Here is a 17430-nt window from a genome sequence, read left to right on the forward strand (position 1 = left end):
CACTTACCCTTCAAGTGTTCAAGGAGCTGTTACAATCTGTATGCCATGCCTAAGGAAATCAGGTGGTGAATTCCTGTGTAGGAATGTGAGGAAGTTGTTGAACTCATGGAGTTTGCAATCTCTTGTGTTAAAAGCAGAGCTGAATAGTCTCTAACTTCAGGTTGTCATTATTCCTAAACTATCAAATGAATCTGTGAACTGCAAGATGGTGTGATTGAGTTACCAGTATATGAATTAAGAAACTGATATGATTTCTTATTATAGATCTTTCCTAGACACACATTATTACGTTGCAAATATTGTTGGAGAGAAATTGCTATGAAAATTATTCAGGGACTTCAGGGAGTGAGATATAATTTTATTTGTTGAAATAGAAAATTGCTCATATCTAGTCCATTTAGACATAGTCAATACATTCCAGCACATCACATAATACCCAAAAATGACAGCACCAAGGACTTAAAAATGAACAAATTTTTATAAGTCAGTGAGTCAATTTACAGGAAAGATTGAGCAGCAGGAAGACTCATAACCAAACCAATGTTTAAATACATTTCTAATACAAGCCAACCACATTGAATTGACCTGTGAACAGTGCACACAGCTTCTGGGGGTTTTTCCCCTCCTCTACCGTCATAATACATGAAGACCTGCTTTAAATGACATAAATAAAAGTTTACTATTTTTCTAAGTCACTTGCGCCTATCAATTCTGGATCTAATCTTGTGAGGTACTTAGTATCAGCCAGGGTAACAGTAGCTTGACAGGTTTTCCCACCCAAGAGCATACCCACAGCTTTGGGCGGAGCGTGTGTTAACCATCACATGGCATCCAGAAAAGTATCTTTTTAGCAAAGAATATTTTTGAGGTCCGTAAAATGCTGATGGTGCTCAGCTTCTGTTGACTCGAATACTTCCAGGAACTCAACTCTCTGAAGCTAAAAGGAAAACAGCCTTTCGCATTTGGTTTTACAGTTGAACAGGTATCTGCTGTAAATCTCAGGGCTTATATAAAATTCAGAGCAACCTTAACTGGCCTGACTGCAGCACGTGCATCTCCCCGGGGTGAGCAGGCCAGACTTGGGCAGAGGAAAGTGATCTCCGCCTCAGGACTAGGGGCATTTTGTTTCTCCGAGGCTGCCCTTCCTCTTTGTACAGCAGCAACATTAAGGTGAACAGGCCTTTCTAGATCATAAAAGTGAGGTGAAAAAAACAATCTTTCACTGATCTAACTGAAGGTTTCTGCTGAATTCCCCTTCTATGCAAAGCACTAATAAGCTTGCTTTAAAATTTCTAAAAAAGACATTGAAACCGTTATGACTCTCCATTTTCTACAGAAAACTGTGATAGATGGTCCTGACAGTGATGTTCTATGGGATTACAGGAGGTTTCTGATTCTGATAAAATCCAGAAATTTTCTCCACGAAACTGGAAATACCAGCAGATCTCAACAGAGAAAATGAAAATATTTATTGCTGCCCTGCCTGCTCCTACTTTGTGTCAATCTTAAGGAATTGAGCTCATTTCAAAACCAATTGCCACAATCCATCTCAATAAATATTTAATCTGAAGATCAGGTATGCTTAGCCTATGAATGGCAGGTAAAAATATCTGATGGTAATTCTGGAACACATTCAAGGATTCTGCTGTCTTTCCACTGTGATGAAAGACAAATTATATCTTGCTATGTTTTAAGGGTGTCCATTCAAGTTATGGTAACTGAGAACATTGTTTATAAATCTTAACTCGTATTTTATTACTAATTATTTACCAAACCAATAAAGCTACCTACTCTACAATGCACAGCTGTACCTATACATAGCTGTTAGAAATACACATTTATCGATGAAAATCAGAGATAGCATCCGAACTGTAAAATTTAAACAGACATTCTTATCCTTTTTAAACAGTCTAATAAATAAATATAAATAGATAAATATCACAGAACCTTGCACCAATAGAGCTATATTGTTTACCTGTGGTCAGTAGTAGTAGAATCTTGCTTTTATCTTTAGAAAGGGTATTTTAAATTTCTTACAATACAGCAAAACCTTAAGATAATTCATAAATTATTGTGACAGGATCCAGTGCATCTGTTACCCTTCAGGTACTTACAAAAAGGGGTTTTTAATTTAAAGCTTTTGTAACAAGAATGCTTCTAGCTTTGCTGTACCATAAACAACTGCTGCAAACTAGCACCACTCATGAAATAATAAGAATACATAATTTTCTCAGAGCATGAGGTAAAAGGATATAAAAAAAAAACAAAACCAAAACAAACAGTCTTTCAGTTTCTCCTTGTTTTTCCAGTTTGAAGATCTAGTGCATCATACATACAGTTGGGAATACTACTAATCTTAAATTGCAGTTATCTCAGATTTAAGAAAGTACTTAAATTACACCGAATAATAAGGAGAATTTCTACACATCTGCTTTGCCAGTATCTACAAAGGCATGTACAAAAAAGGATAGGAGACAGTTCCTTTAAACAAAAAATATGCATATATTCTTAAGCAGCAAGATAAACGTAGTTTAAATATACCCTCAATATTTTCTATCAAACATTGACATTACAAACTTAAGATTTTTTGCAATCCTTTTGAGGAATTATTCTCAGGGAGATCTTTAACTGCTACACTGCACATCACAGCCTATAATACAATATATTTGTGAAGTATTTTATCAAGCAACTGTAAAGCTTACCCTATAAATATTAATTGGGTCTGGATTACTATTTTTAAATTATCATTTAGCACATTTTAAATACCTTAATCTGTGACATACAAAAGCTTTTTTTAGCATGTAATAGTTATAAAGGTAGTAACCTCTTTGATAATCCCTTACATTTTTACAAAATATAGGGATTTAATATTGCTTTAATTTCTTGCTCAAAAACACATGGCACACTAAAACTTACAAATACATGGAAAATTAATTTCTGACATTGCATTTACAGTAGTTTTAATAAGTGCTTATAAGTAGTTATTAGTCAAATGACCCTTCCTTCACCACAAATAAAAACTAGCCTTATTTTTATATAAGATGCTTGCTTTCTGACCTTTAAATAGGTCACCATGGGTTGGCTGTGCCCAGATATTAACAAACCCACATACAGATTCAGACAAAGAGATGGAAAGTAGTGTCATCTCAAAAAAATTAAATTATGTCATCATGTTTCTCAGAAACTCTCTTCACAGCATAAAAATAAAATTCCAAGAAAAGAGCAGAGCTCTGATTTCCCTTTCGCAGATTCTGATGCCCATCAGACAGGTGAATTCAGTCCCATCCTGTATTCCAGCGACCCTTTTTTAAGCTGATAGTGAAACAGCTCACTCCGGTATGAGCAAAAGAACTGCTTAACAGCTTTTGATAACAAAACAACATGTTTCCCAAATAAACTGATCTTATATTTGAGTTCCTTCATTTTTCAGAAGACGATATGTCCATGATTCCGGATATTGCTGAAATCATGTATATTTGCATGTGGTTGTTTAAATCCTGCTCAGCTGATAGCCTCTAGATAATATAATGCTTTCAAAGTGCTGGTCTTCTGCCTTTTCTTTCACTCTCTGCTCCTCTAAGGCAGACACAAGTTTGTCCCTTTCTTCAACCACTTTCATCATCTCAGTAAAAATTTCATTCTCCTCATTCAGATCCATCTCATCTTTAAGGCTGTCTAAAAGATGAAAAAATAAGAAGTTAAAATCCAAATCACTCTGTTGTCGCACTTTGCATTCTAATTGTTGTACAGCTTGCATTAATATTATAGTCCATGACAAATGAAGTCAATGGCAATTAATATTTTTCATGTTACAATTCAGGGAAAATTTCTCCTGCACTTAGGATGTTTAAGGTTGGCCATTAATGCTCCTGATATCTAGAGTAGATCTTTTAGCAAAACTTAGACTGAAAGGGGTAGGAAGAGCACTACTAGTTTACAAAACATTTAAAATGGAGATTAAATTTAGTTTATAAAGTTAAAAACCCAATCATTAAATGTAGTATCTGTAAGAAAATGGAAAGTGTTTTTCAGAAAATTTATTGAAAACTGCTGTCACTTATGATCCACATACTTAGAATACAACAGAATATTTTGGGAGACTCAGTGCTATGTAATCCTCCTTCTGCCTGCATTCCTCCTCCCCATGCTCTCTTTTCTAATACCAAATGAAAGGACAAGCCCAAACTGTAAACCCAAGTACCTAAAAGCAGTTCCAAAACACTGCAGTAACCAGTAATGCATACAGTTAACGTAAAAGCAGATAACCCCTTTTGTGTTCAGTTGGCTGAAGAAATTTGTTTCTGCTGCTGCCCATCATTGCATGTTAGCTGGACGTTGCTGCCTGCACAGCACAGTGAGTGGGACTACATGTGCAAGCACTTCTGATCCAGTTCCATGTTAACTAGGCAGGTTAGCTTAGCTGTCTTCAGAAGTCGTATGAGAAGATCTCACGGGCTGCATTTTGCTGGCTGAGCTGCGCTTGCAGAAGAGCACAGGAGGCAGAGCCTCAGCCACTCTCATCCTTTTTGAGGCAAACAGCGATGCATACAGGCACGGTCTGCCACTGTGGGCTGGAGCTTACTCTCCCCTTCAACTTACCATCAATGGCCATTTTCTCTCTCAGCTTTTGTTCCAACCTGCTTTGGTGGTCCTCCAGTTCTAGCTCTTGCGCTCTAGGTACAATAAGAAGTACAGTAAAGACTGAGATTTTTTCAATAAAGACTTATATGTTAATATTATTTCAGCCAAGAGATTCTGTGTTCGTTTTATCCAGTATTTTCTCCTTATGGGCAGTCAAGGTTAAAAGGCTTGCCCGTCCCTACCTTGCCACACCAACGGCGAAGTACCCCTACCACCTTTTGCATACGTACCAGATTAAGCTCCCTCATACACAGCAACGCTTCAGGCTTTAAGCAGCTGTGCTTTGTTGGTGGCACCCACAATGTAATTCTGGATAGGACTGAACGCTCCCACAGACAAAGGGCCCTGCCAGGCTCTCTGCACAGGAACGGGTCCTGCGGCACGGGTACTAACACACAGGAACACATCCAGACAACAACAGTCTATGTCCTGCAGTGATAAAAGCAGCCTGCTTTTGCTTTTTTAACTCTGCTTTGGAGAACGTGAGCAGGAAGCATTGCCACCACAACCCCCAATGACAGTCGAAGGGGAAAGAAAAGTATTGGCTTCGGGCAGCATCAGCACAGCCAGGGAGAAATTGGGGTGCAGCTGGAGCTACTGGCTGGGCTGCAGCTCTGCACGCAGCACGGAAGGCTGAGTGATAGGGATAAATGATAAATGGCAACAAGCAGCCTGCACTGGTGTGAAATCCAGGGGTGAGTAATGACTGCCACAGCTCTCATCGCCTTCCCACGTTGCCCGGAAATAGTGGAGAAAATAGCTGAGAGTCACCTCTGCCTATCTGTTGAGTGTGTTTCCAAGGAGGTGAGGTGAGGGAGCTAAAGCCAATATTGTTTCCATCAACCACAAACAGTGGTATCTGAGGCAGTTTTTATTTGCTTTGTGTATCTGCTTGTTTCATCGCTGTAGTGAATTCCTAGACCTTTTCTCCTATGTCCAATAAGAACAGAGATAGATTTGTCAGACTATTTTTCTTCTACAGGAGAAGGCACCCCAGTGTTCATTAGACCCACAATACATAAAGGCAGAGCATCTATATGCTCTGCTGGTCTAGAGTATCATATGGGATTGAAACAATTGAACCGCTGTGAGAGGGAATAACCAGGAGGGCTCAACTGAAAGATCTGTCTTCAAAACAGATTGTAGCTACTCTGAGTACGTTTATTCCACGACAGTCTCAAACTGCAGCAAGCAGCACAGTGTTTAGGTGTACTGTGAGTACACTTTTCCCCTATCTTTAGTACTAATGCTTGTTTCTTACTTACATAATCAGGAGCTCAGACTCATAACGCATTAATTTATTCTTCTCCAGGACCAGCTCAAACCATTCATGCAGCATCTGAGTTTCATCCTTTGTGCCTGAATCTGTTTAAAATAGGAGATGTAACTGTGCGTTACCGGCTTTCCTTCCAATGCTCTTGCCACTTCACTTTAAATAGTCCTCATTCGTAAGCCTAGGTGAGTTCAAATGTACATTCCTTTGCTGTATGTAACTTACATCAGTAATGTCTGGTTATAACAGGTATAACATTCTTGGCTACATTTGGTTGAATGCTGTAGTTTATTGCAGTTAAAGATGCATTAGATTTAAACACATTTTGTTTAGGCAGTTAAGTTTTTCCTTTCAAATAATCACACAGACTTGCTTTTTTTAATAAGTATCAGCTTAGTCCCTGCTTCCAGTGGGCATCAGACACACAATCAAATCCTCTACAAATTTCCATACATGTGCTTTGAATGATGGGAAAGGCTGTGAGACAGGACAAACTTATTATTACTGGGTGGTTTCGTAACACTTTGGGCCAGGGCATTGCTGGTAGGCACTATACAGACACCAAACACGAGATGGTCTCTCTACCAAAGAGCTTGCAGCTTGGCTTGGCCTTGCTGAAGAGGAGGATGGATTTCTCTTTCACCAGGTGAGGGCCTTTACTGCTCTTAAAATGCTGTTTGTACAAAAATCTTTGGCAATGAAGAACCTGTAGGTGTTTTCAAGCAGCAAGTCAGAGCACATTTGTATTTATTTTCCTTGCTGTCCTTTAAGATGCTCATCATGTCACATTTTCCATTTTCTTCACAAAACCAAACCACCCCACCACTCTTTGATGCAGAATTACAGCAGCAGCAACGGCACTACAAACACATCTCCCATGTCTGCTCTTCCCATTCACCGTCTGCTGCCACAAAACAGCAATCATCTCTAGGAAGCAAGTATGTTGCACTGCTCCAGGCTGAGGCAACAATTTAGGTGACATGCTGACCCCTTCAGAAGCATAAAACCAACAGTCTGACCATGCTCCTGCCTCAGCACGTGGTAGTTGCACACCCCACCACGCTGCTGCTGCGTCTTGGAGGCAGGGACAGCCTGACCTGGGGCAAAGCAAAAGGAGGTGCTGCCAAGCAGGCAGGGGAACACAGCGCTTTCCTCCTCAATCCTTCCATCACACTGCTGGATAACCAGCATAAAATCCTCATAGATCAGCCTGGCTGTTTCTGTGGGTGTAGACTTATGTGATTCCTCCTACTTTAAGAGGACTGAACCTTTACTTCAGACGACTGAGAGTGCTGAAATTTAAGACCAAAGGTCTCAGGTCCAAGATTGAGAGATGGCAATTACAAGGGTATCATTAAAATAGGTTACCAAGTGGAGATAGCCAGAGTCCTGGAGAGTTCGGCAGTGTTTCATATGCCTTTCTGTTGTTGTCTTGAAATGTGCTTTGTTCTCAGCCCCAGAAATTACCATCTTGCCTGTAATTGCTTCAGCTGTCCCTCACTTTAACGTCAAAGCCAGGATTTGACTCAAGAACAGCAAGCCCGTCTCCTTTGGATAGTAATGATCTCGCCCAATGCAGCCCTTCAACAATATTCCTGAGCTGGAGGGAAATTGTTGAGTGTTTGGGATCACCAGCCCATTTTCATGCCTTCACCAAGCACTGCCATCCCAGAAAGCCCGGGTCACATACTGCCAGCATCAGAGGAATTACATGGGCCCTCACACCGAGGACAGGCCTCATGCTGGCATGGGTGCGGTTCTGTGACTTCTCATCAGAATGTGACCCAAATCTGAAGTTACCATGAAATGGGAAGATAAAGCAGCAGGAGAGGGCAGAGCAATCTTGGTCTGGTTTCTGCCCAGTTCTGTTAAAACTTAACAGTAATGGATGTGTTCCTGTGAGACCTTCCAGATCAGCAAGCGGTGATAAAAAAATGTCTTCTCCAAGCAACTGGTGGAGCAGTTCTCGCTGGGACGTGCCGAGAGTGGCTTCTCACAGACCAATGCAGCCATGCAGCCTTAGTATTCAGAGCCTTAGGTCTTCATATGCCACCATCAGAAGTTATCATCAAAATCTGATCTATCTTACCATCAGTAAAAACATTGCAATTGCAGGTATGTGTATGTCCTGCACACAAACAGAAGGTTACTATTCCCTCTTTGCTGTTTTCTTGATTAGGCAAAAATATTTTTTAACATTTCCTCTTTACATTTTAAAATCTCTGTATCTCCAATAAAAGACTGTGTATCATAGGTTGATTGAGGTAAGCAAACAGTAACACACTTTGCAAAAATGCCACTCGTTTCACCAAAATCCTCAGTGCAAGCTGAAATAAAAAATGTTTTTCCTCCTTCTCCATCCCACAGAACACCCTCCAAGTGTCCCCAGGGGCATTTTTTTCCCCTGAGCTTTTCAAATGTTTGTTAAAAATAATGTTAACAGTTATTTAAGTCTGATGGAGTGCTTTATGGCTTCCAAGAGCAGAACAAGCCAATGAAGTCTTTCGCATAATGCAGTACAAAGGATCTGTACTGCATAATGCAATAAGAATTTGTGAGTCTGTTTTGTGAGCCATGCTGGCTTTTTCTTACAGCCTTGCTAAAGCAAAACTTTCCTCCTGGTTTACCCAAGTCTCCTTGAAGCTAGGTCCTGTTTGAAAGTCAGATATTCTTCCAATTACATTGCAGCTATTTCTATTTTCATCGCTTTTGAGGGAATGACAGGCTACAGAGGAGTATTTACTGAACACTGTTCTCAAAACCTCAACCTTCTGTTCTCCAGAATGATGCTATGTTGTCCTTCCATACAGCAGTCACATGGTAAAGGAGTCTTGGCCCGTTTGTACCTTTTTAGGAACAACAAAACCTCATATTCCTTATTCCTACAGATTTTCAACTGATTTCTTTTGATTGTGCTGAAAGTTCTGAGAAACCCTGGATATGCTCCTTATGAAATCAAAACCTAGCTGCATCCTGCACAGATATTTGTTCACCTTCTAAAGCAATTTCTTAACATTCTCTCTACATGCATTTTTCTTTTTTACCATCATTCTTCATGATGTGTTTAGTCAACTGATCGCTTATGCTAATTTCAGTGGAAAACATGTTCTGAGATTTTTATTTCTGTATTTTCTTGTAGGCAGAAGATCTCCATAAGCCTCCACAAATGTCAGTAGAAAACAAAGCGATGGTACCTCAGTGATTTATTATTTGGTATTTTGAACCAGAATAAAGGGAATAACGGGCATGAAAAATTATTCGTAGGACTGATATTATTTCTCTCTTTTCTTTTTTTTAATTCATGAATTGTTGTCACTACAGTTAGAAGATCATCAAAGCCTCATTTTGCTCATCAGTCTTCATGGCAGTTGTTTCGCACCCACGCATGTTCTCTTCTAATTCAGTTGAGGAGGTAATGAATAACTCCCTCTAACAAAGGGGCCATTCATCCCGGGCTTACAGAATTATTAAAGGAGAGTTGCATAAATGTCACTGAAGACTAGTGTTTGCAGGCCTGTCTCTAAATTTGGTTATTCACAACCTTTGCAGCTCAATATTATTGCTGAACTGTGATTGGTTTCTAATTACCTTAATAATACCTATTAAATCACTTGAATTGCATAAGCACAGACCTGCTTAAATACAACTTAACGTAATAAACACCGGTCATTCATTAAACAATAATGCTCATTATTTTTAAGAAGGTTGAACACAATATTAAACTCACCAATTCCTGCATCATTACACGTATGTTATTACAAGTAACAAAGCACCCACATTTTGTTTGGGAAACTTATGGCTTCATGCTTTCGCACCAGAAGAGTTGCTGAGAGACAGTAACATCCTACGTTTCAATATCTGCCCTATTTGTAACTGGCCACCTACACACAAACAATAAACAGGGAGAAAAAAAATAGTACTTTCACCTTAATGAGGGCAATCCAATTACTAAGGATGGGAAAAGAATGAGAAGCATCAATCTCTTGGCAGACAGCCTTCTTTAGGAAATGTGATTGTCAAAACAGCAAAAACAAGAGGCAGCTCTAGGCCATTTATCCTGGCATTCAGTGTCTATCCCAAGAGCTAGAAGCCTCTTGTCTCTCTGTATTTTTGAGGTTTCCAAAAAAACACCACCCTTACACAACTCAGCAGTGAAGGAAAAAAGCTAACACTCCAAATCCTCAAAGTCCCTCCAGCAGACTTTCTCACAGGTGGTAAAGGTGTGTGCCATTTGATAAAAGGTTATGTTTTTGTTTAAGAAAAAAAGACGCTAGCCTTTTAATTAACATTTGAAGTGGGTTGGCACTATCAATTATAGGAAATTAGCTAATAAATATAAAAGGCTGGGCAAATGCTCTCTTGCTGAACCAATTAGTTCAGTGTTAGGATAGGGGCAGTAACTGCTAAGAAATATGGCGTTAAAAAAGCCAGCATGCAGAGATTGTGCTGGGTTGCCTAACTAAGACAACATCAAGAGCAGGTGCCAAAATATATCTAGGTTTCCAGTGTTATGCAACTGCCTGTCATGAAAGCACGAGCTTCAGCTTTCTAAACCAGAGGTAAAGACAGACATGTTTGCAGCCAGGCTGTCAGCTCCCCAGAGTCCTTCCAGCATGGAACTGCAGTCCCCTCCGAAGTCCCTTACACACACGGCTCACATTCCCATCCCCATTTTTGGCCTTGCGGGAGCCCACTGATGTTCTGTTCCTCTGCAGGAGATCTCCCCAACTTCACCCCATGCGTGGTGGTGATGGTGGTAGGACACCACAGTCCTGGGTGCTTGGGACTGTCAGTTCAGGCAAGGGAAAACCTTGTCTCCGACTGGGGCCAAGACAATGTCCCTGTTATCTCCTACCCACTGGGGGAAAAGCTGTGTGGTTCGGGTCTGTGTGCCTGCATGCTGCTGTTGCTATAGCATGGCCACGGGCTCTAATCGTATTAATGGCATTTCACACTCTGGGAGAAGTCATTAAGGACTCTGTTACTAGGCACAGGCTGCTGCTGGCTTGGTAACTGAGATACAGCTCCCAGATACCTCACTGGTTCCCTCCATATGATTAAATTAAGGTGAGGGTGGGATTTTAAAAAAAATGGGTGGAAAAAGTGTAGATTCAGGTTCAACAGCAAGGCAAGTAATTCCAAATCTATGATAACCAACAGAAAATTCATAGCATTCAACATGAAGGTGCTTTGGCTAACAGAATTTGAGGAAAAGAGTTAGCAATTATTTTTGTCCTTCCAGTTGTTTTCATTTCAGATTTCACACTAAACTCTATTTCTGTGACAATCATTAAAACCCCTCTGCTTGGAAAAAGGTTAAAGAAACCATCACCAAACAAACACTGCTTCATTTACCTGATTCTCCTCTTAGTTCTCTCTCCAGTTTGACACCAAATATCTCCAGAGCTCTTTGTCTTTCCTCCAATTCTTCCAGTTGACGTTGGACTGCCTACAAAATTGTAATGATACAAAAGCTACAAACATAGCTTCAACATTCAGAGACAATAGGTGGTCTCAGTGGTTAGAGAAACAGCTTGAAAAGGTCTTGGAGGGATTGTGGGATCTGCAAATTCATTGAGAGTATTAGGTGCCTAAGCAATTCAATAATTCCACTAAGTATCTATGCACTTTTTTATGTGGGTAAGTATTATAGTATCATTTTCTGAAAAGCAGGGCCTGTATAAAGTGAAATGACTTTGCATCATTAAGAAAGAATACGGTTCTTTTTCATTGTTATGGCAGAGAGAGAACAAAAACCATCACTGTATTTTCATCCCCTCCTGTAGTACGTAGAGGTAATAGCCGAGTTTCTTACATTCTCAGGGGCTGATTTTATTTCCCCTTTCTTTCTCTTTCCCTTTTCAGTGTATTCTGCCCTCACTGCCAGTCACTCTTCCCTCTTGTTCCTCACACACAATTACAAAATTATGATGACCCTCTGGGGCACACATGGATTTGTCACATACAGAGATGCAAGGCCCCACCACATACATCTTCCTGCTCCTGATGGCTGGGGGAGATTTCAACACAGAAGGCAGCAAGCCACCGTGAGGAGTGAGGGCGGGTGCAGAGCCCCCATCAGGTACTCCCTATCCTCACTAGTCACTCTTGGGAGACAAATAGGACATGTGAACTACGTTTTCACCTGTGCTTTGTGAAGCCTCTTCAGCTCCTCTTGTTTAATCAATTGCTTTGTCTCCTTCTCCAGCTTCCTTCTCCTTCTGAGAGCCCTTTTTGCCTTCAAAAAAGAGGGAGAAAAATGGTAATCAAAGCATAAGTATGTCATTATGTGTTTCCTCAAACCTTCCCCAGAATCACAGAACCGTTGATGTTGGGAGAGACCTCTGGAGATTGTCTAACCCAACTGCCCTGCTCAACGCAAGGTGACCTAGTGCAGGGTGCTTGGGGCGACCTAACTGAAATGAAAATATTCTCGTAGGAATATTTTCATGCACTTGCATACATTAACTTTAAATCATTACATGCACCTATTGCAACCCTAAGTCAGTGTGAACTGTGCCTGTCAATAAAAAAATGTCCAAATCACAAAGCTGACTGTATACAACATACCACTATACATGGCTTCTGCAGACACCATCATGGCCAGGGAAGAAGCCAGGCACAGGTAGGGGGAAGCACTAGTTTAAGGAAACTCATGTCTGTTGCTGTAGCTGCTAAGTAGCAAAATTTACTTTGGATTGCTTTGAACATGGCAAGAAGGGTGTATCCAAAATAAACAGCCACCACAGGACACTACCTGAAGCCCTGCGAAACCTTCCCCGATGCCATTTCTCTGCTGCATTACAGAGGGGGGGTTCCTTTCCCTGGGGCACCTCTCACTGCTGGATAGTACATGCTGCTGGGCTGGCCGAGGGGATCGCCTCTGCCTGCTCTATCTTGCCCTTGAAACAAGCTATCTGGAAGTGCTTTGAGGCTGTGGTTTTCCCATTTTGGAGGGGACAGAATATATGAGCGCTGTAGACAAGACGACTGAAAAACTAACAAGGCAGAAAGCCACCAAAATTTTTCCCACCGAGTTTTACCAGAGACCAACGGTGGTACTGGCGAAATAGCACTCAGAACTGGCATGAAAAGAGGTACTAGGAAGTAGCTGAGAGAAACAAGCTGAGTGGGGAATGTGCATCAAAACTGAATCACTGTTAACACCTGCATGCGACAGCTGTTCGTTCACCCCGTTTCTGTCAGCTGCCCTGGCAGCGCTGCCTTCCCCGCTGCCTGGCCCTGCCTGTCCCTGCAGCTGCCTGAAGTGTTGGGAGTTGCTCCTATCCAGTTTTCTCCCATGTCTCCCTTCTTTTCTCTATTTTGTTTAAACTTTATTTAATTCACCATAATATTATCTTACTACAGGTTGTCTTTCCTGTAACAGGAAAGATGAATTCTGACATCTCAGTGCATCCTGACGGACAGCCACTGGCGGGACGTGCCGCCACATGTTGCTGCAGTTCTGCCTCATGGCACTTCAGTTCTTCTGGAGCTGTGCAACTGGATACTTAGCTTTCAGCTTGGCTCTTTTTTCAGCATACTGGGCAGCCTCTTGCTTTGCTTTCTTTCCCCCTGCTCCCCGCAAAGCAACAAATCAAAAGGCCACCTCATACTATTAATTCCACTTACTGATATTCTGCACAGGAAAGAGGTAAACACATTTCTGATAAGCTATTCAGGCAATAAAAGCTCTGTTTCTTCACATCAGAGCCGGGTATTAAGAGTTCATTGGTGCTTTAACCCCATCGTTTCTGCTAGCCACAGGAACTGAGTTAGGGCTCAAAGACCCCGGTGTGCAGCTGGTCCTTTCAGTGTACGAGGTCTGGGTGTGACTTCATGGCACACGCAGTTGTGCTGATTAGGATAAAAACAGCATTTTCCACGCAACCTGCCTGTAGCGCTTCTCAAATGAAGTTGTATTTCCCCAAGGGAAATCTGCATCTGCTTGGTTTAATTTTTTCGACAGTTTGCTAGTTGGGCTACATATTAAGGCCACTTAAAAATGCAGCTTCAAAGTGGTTTCAGTGAAACATGTCTGTTTGTCAAATCAAGACCTCCTCTGTCAATGCTGGTGTAACCTGGGTGAATTAAAGTTCCAAAGAGGAAAAAGAAATTTTTATGTTCATCTGCCTTACAGAATTTTAATGTATTTTCTCTCCTTGACACATAACCTCTCCACTGATAAAACGTTCCAATCCCCACTTAGAAAAACTGCCATGTGTTTTAGATCAAAATCGTATATGAATCTTAAATACAGTCCAACTGAGGAAATATCTGTCTGTTCCCAAGTCAAGATTACCTTGTGTGTAAATGAGGGCTTGGATTCAAATTCATCATCAGAGGAAGAACTAGAATACTCGGTAGCTTGTTTTCGGACAGGTAGGTGTTCGCATCCTAAAACACAGGAACAGAAGAGTCAGTGAAGCAAAAAAATATTGTTCTTCAACTTAGACACTTTGCACCTGCCCTGAGTTCTAATCAGCAGTACCTAGCACAATTCGGAAATTCGGCTGATAACAGTTTTGACAGGGATCAAAAATTTAATTAATGCTATTTGATTTTTTTCAGGTATTACAAACAAATAAATTAATTCCTTGAGCACCCTGCATGTAGCATGCTGTTCTAAACACACTCAAGATTCATTAAAATGTATATCTGAAGTTAGCCATATCACCCAAATGATTGTATAAGGCTCACTATACAGTGTAATTGAATGCAAAAAGTCTGAGCCAGCTCTTAAACAAATTACCCTTATGTGGCTTGTAGCATCTGGCACCCATTTTTACTACATGACATCTGCTCAGTGTAAAATAGTTGGCGTCACAATGTCTGGTCATATAAAAAAATCACAAATGTAATCAGAAGCAAATGGACTAAGAGAACAAGGCTTTATCACACAGCCGCATGCAACATAAATATTTCATTAATTATGTCTAAACAAACGTCACTTATTTTCCTGCTTTAGGAATATTATCACATCATTGAACCGTTGATTAAAATGCCATAATAAGTCAGGAAAATCCATACATCACAACAATGCACTCCATAAGGAAAACTCAAAGGCTGCCTTTGGAAGAAGCATGCTTTCAGAATTATAAATTAAATTACATTTAATTGTAGCAATTTTATCATGCCTGTTTTTCCAGCATCTCATTTCAACTGGGTGTAAATATTTGAATTTCTTCTTAATTTGTGTAATTCATAGCTTCGTTCTCTTTATTTCAGAAAATAAAACCGCTTTTGGAACATCTGTCACTATGCTTCAACCTGCTACAGGGTTAATGATTAACAGCTGGGCAACATCTTGGACATGTACATTATTTAAAGCTAACAGTGCCATTTTTCATTGTATCTGCAAGGTAACAGTTGGCTCTCTATGTGCAAGTTGTATTCAGACTGAAATAACTTCCCATTCTCCCAGTGTAAATGTTTCTTCTTTGCCTCGTCCTGGATCCCAGTCCTCAAGTAGGGCATCTGTCTCAAGCCCTAATTTAAAATCAGGATCCATGAAACCTGTTTGTCCTGGATGATAAAGCAATAAAAGCAAATCCAAGTAATCTGAGGCACAAATCCTGATTTTCCTGAGCTATCTCCATTATAGAAGCACCCAGTCCTTGTGTTCGATGAAGCTGTAAGCTCAGAGGGTCCACTGGAGCAGATCTGGGTCCTGCCATCCTTTTTTGCAGGACAAGTCCTTGGGCAGCAGATGCCTTTGAGGGAAAGCCGGGAGGTGCAACAGCCCTCCAGGTGGGTCTCCAGCCTGCCAGGTGATTCCACTGCTCCGGAATTGCCCAGGCTGCCACCCCACACCTCCCCGCCTCACCTCGTGGCACTTGGAGGAGGGACACAGCTCCTGCTCACTGACCTGCCGGGGATTCTCCGATGACTCATTATTGCTGGGGTGACACTGCTGCCCCCCACGCTCTGCAGACAGGAGCGCAAATCCAGCTGCACCCCACCTCTGCTCCCAGCGGGGACAGTCAGCCATAAAGCCCTTCCCAGTGCACATGATGAAGACAGGCGTGGGGAGCTATCCACCACTACTACTTTCAAGACGTAAATTCACCTACCTTGCTTCTCCCTGTGCAACCAAAAGTTTGCAGTAACTACCCTGCACTCAGACCACTAGCGAAATGAAATTCTGTAATATTCAAAGGGCAAGCTTTACAGCCCACCAGGGCTGGAAACACAAGCAATTACACACTCCCTTTCTTCTCTCAGCTGTGGGAATAAGTGACTGCTTCCCCCGTCCTCCGCTTTGAGTGATATCAATAATTTAAAAAGCATTACAAGGTCTACAGAAAAAGCAGCCTGCTATAAGACATGGGCACCTTCCTCCTCCTCAAGGGTGTGACTTGGGAGCTCTTTGCCCTTCTGGGACAGAGAGAGGGTCAATGACTTCCAAGGGCCATCTCATGAGCATAAGGAAGGCAATGTCTGCACATGGAATAGATTCATAACAGCCACAGTCCTCCCAGTGCCTATCTGCTATGGAGAGCCAAGTTTTTGCACCTTGCTCTGCAGAGAAAAGCCATTTTTAGATTGCTCCAAAAGAGCTGAGCTTTTCAAGGGATGCAGTACCTAAACCTCTGTGAGATGACAGCCACCTGACTGCAATCAGCAACATCCTTTATCATCTCCACCTGAGAATCCTACAGGATGAAGGACTATGTGAAGCCACTCAGTGACGAGGCAGCTGATGGATCTACCTGTTTGCATTGACAGTTAAGGTTTCTGTCACATTTATTGCATATATGTTTCACAGCACTGAGGCTCTCTGCTAATATAATGTGGATAATTAATCATGGGCTGCTCCAAGGAGGTGCCCAGAAACACACAGCAAAGAATGACAGAACTGGGATGAGAATACAGGGCTTTGGCTTCCAGATGGGTGGTCCTGCCACATTTCAGGGATACAGAAGCAGTGGGACAGTGCACTTCTTTCAACACTAGAAGGGCAGCCACTCAGTGCTCTGCTCAGCTATTTTTCTTTGGCTATTTCCTCGTGGGAGAGACCAGAAATATGCTCTAAAATGTACCCCAGATGCAAATTTCAACTTCAAAACAACTATAACAAGCACAGTAAGAAATTACCTCACAGAATGAACTTGCTTTATGCAGAGCTAGAGAAAGAATATACCACGAGTTTATTCTTTTTTTTTTTTTGGGGGGGGGTGGTGGTGGTGGTGGTGGTGTGGTGGTGTGGTGGTGAACAACAACAACAAAACATGAAAAAACAAACCAAACCACACTTCTGTATTACAGCATCTGTATGTTCTACTACAGATGACTGAGCATTCATCTTTCCCATCTCCAAAGGGAATGAAACAGACAGAATTTAGCTGCCAGGTGTGAGGATCTGGACAAGAAGTTCACACGTAAAAATGTTCAACTTGGGGACTTCTACACTTACTGGATCATTTAAATCTGAAACTCAGAACTACAATAGTAAAGTTGGATAATAATAATTTGTCTACTCCAAATACTCCAAATATATCAAGCCTTAGTGCTCA

At 41.3% G+C, this 17430-nt stretch overlaps 1 protein-coding gene and 1 long non-coding RNA gene across 8 annotated transcripts in view; one reads left to right on the forward strand and one right to left on the reverse strand.

The window, feature by feature from the left end:
- Nucleotides 1-337: 337 nt before the first annotated feature.
- The window catches only part of MICAL2 (microtubule associated monooxygenase, calponin and LIM domain containing 2), a 132782-nt gene continuing 115689 nt past the window's right edge, over nucleotides 338-17430 (reverse strand). For all 7 annotated transcript variants that reach the window (XM_080404614.1, XM_080404613.1, XM_080404612.1 and 4 more), the window contains 6 exons: nucleotides 14217-14311; nucleotides 12060-12152; nucleotides 11270-11363; nucleotides 5907-6006; nucleotides 4600-4673; nucleotides 338-3675 (listed from right to left, as the gene is read on the reverse strand). In XM_080404614.1, coding sequence (XP_080260740.1) covers nucleotides 3491-3675; nucleotides 4600-4673; nucleotides 5907-6006; nucleotides 11270-11363; nucleotides 12060-12152; nucleotides 14217-14311 — 641 coding nt within the window. In that variant the 3' untranslated portion in view covers nucleotides 338-3490. The remainder of the gene's footprint in view (nucleotides 3676-4599; nucleotides 4674-5906; nucleotides 6007-11269; nucleotides 11364-12059; nucleotides 12153-14216; nucleotides 14312-17430) is intronic.
- On the forward strand, nucleotides 5962-11254 carry LOC308070605. Its single transcript, XR_013930781.1, has 2 exons — nucleotides 5962-6099; nucleotides 9054-11254. It is a non-coding gene; the product is annotated as an uncharacterized lncRNA (long non-coding RNA).

The sequence above is a fragment of the Falco punctatus genome (assembly GCF_963210335.1).
Source record: "Falco punctatus genome assembly, chromosome: 10".
Lineage (NCBI taxonomy): Eukaryota > Metazoa > Chordata > Aves > Falconiformes > Falconidae > Falco > Falco punctatus.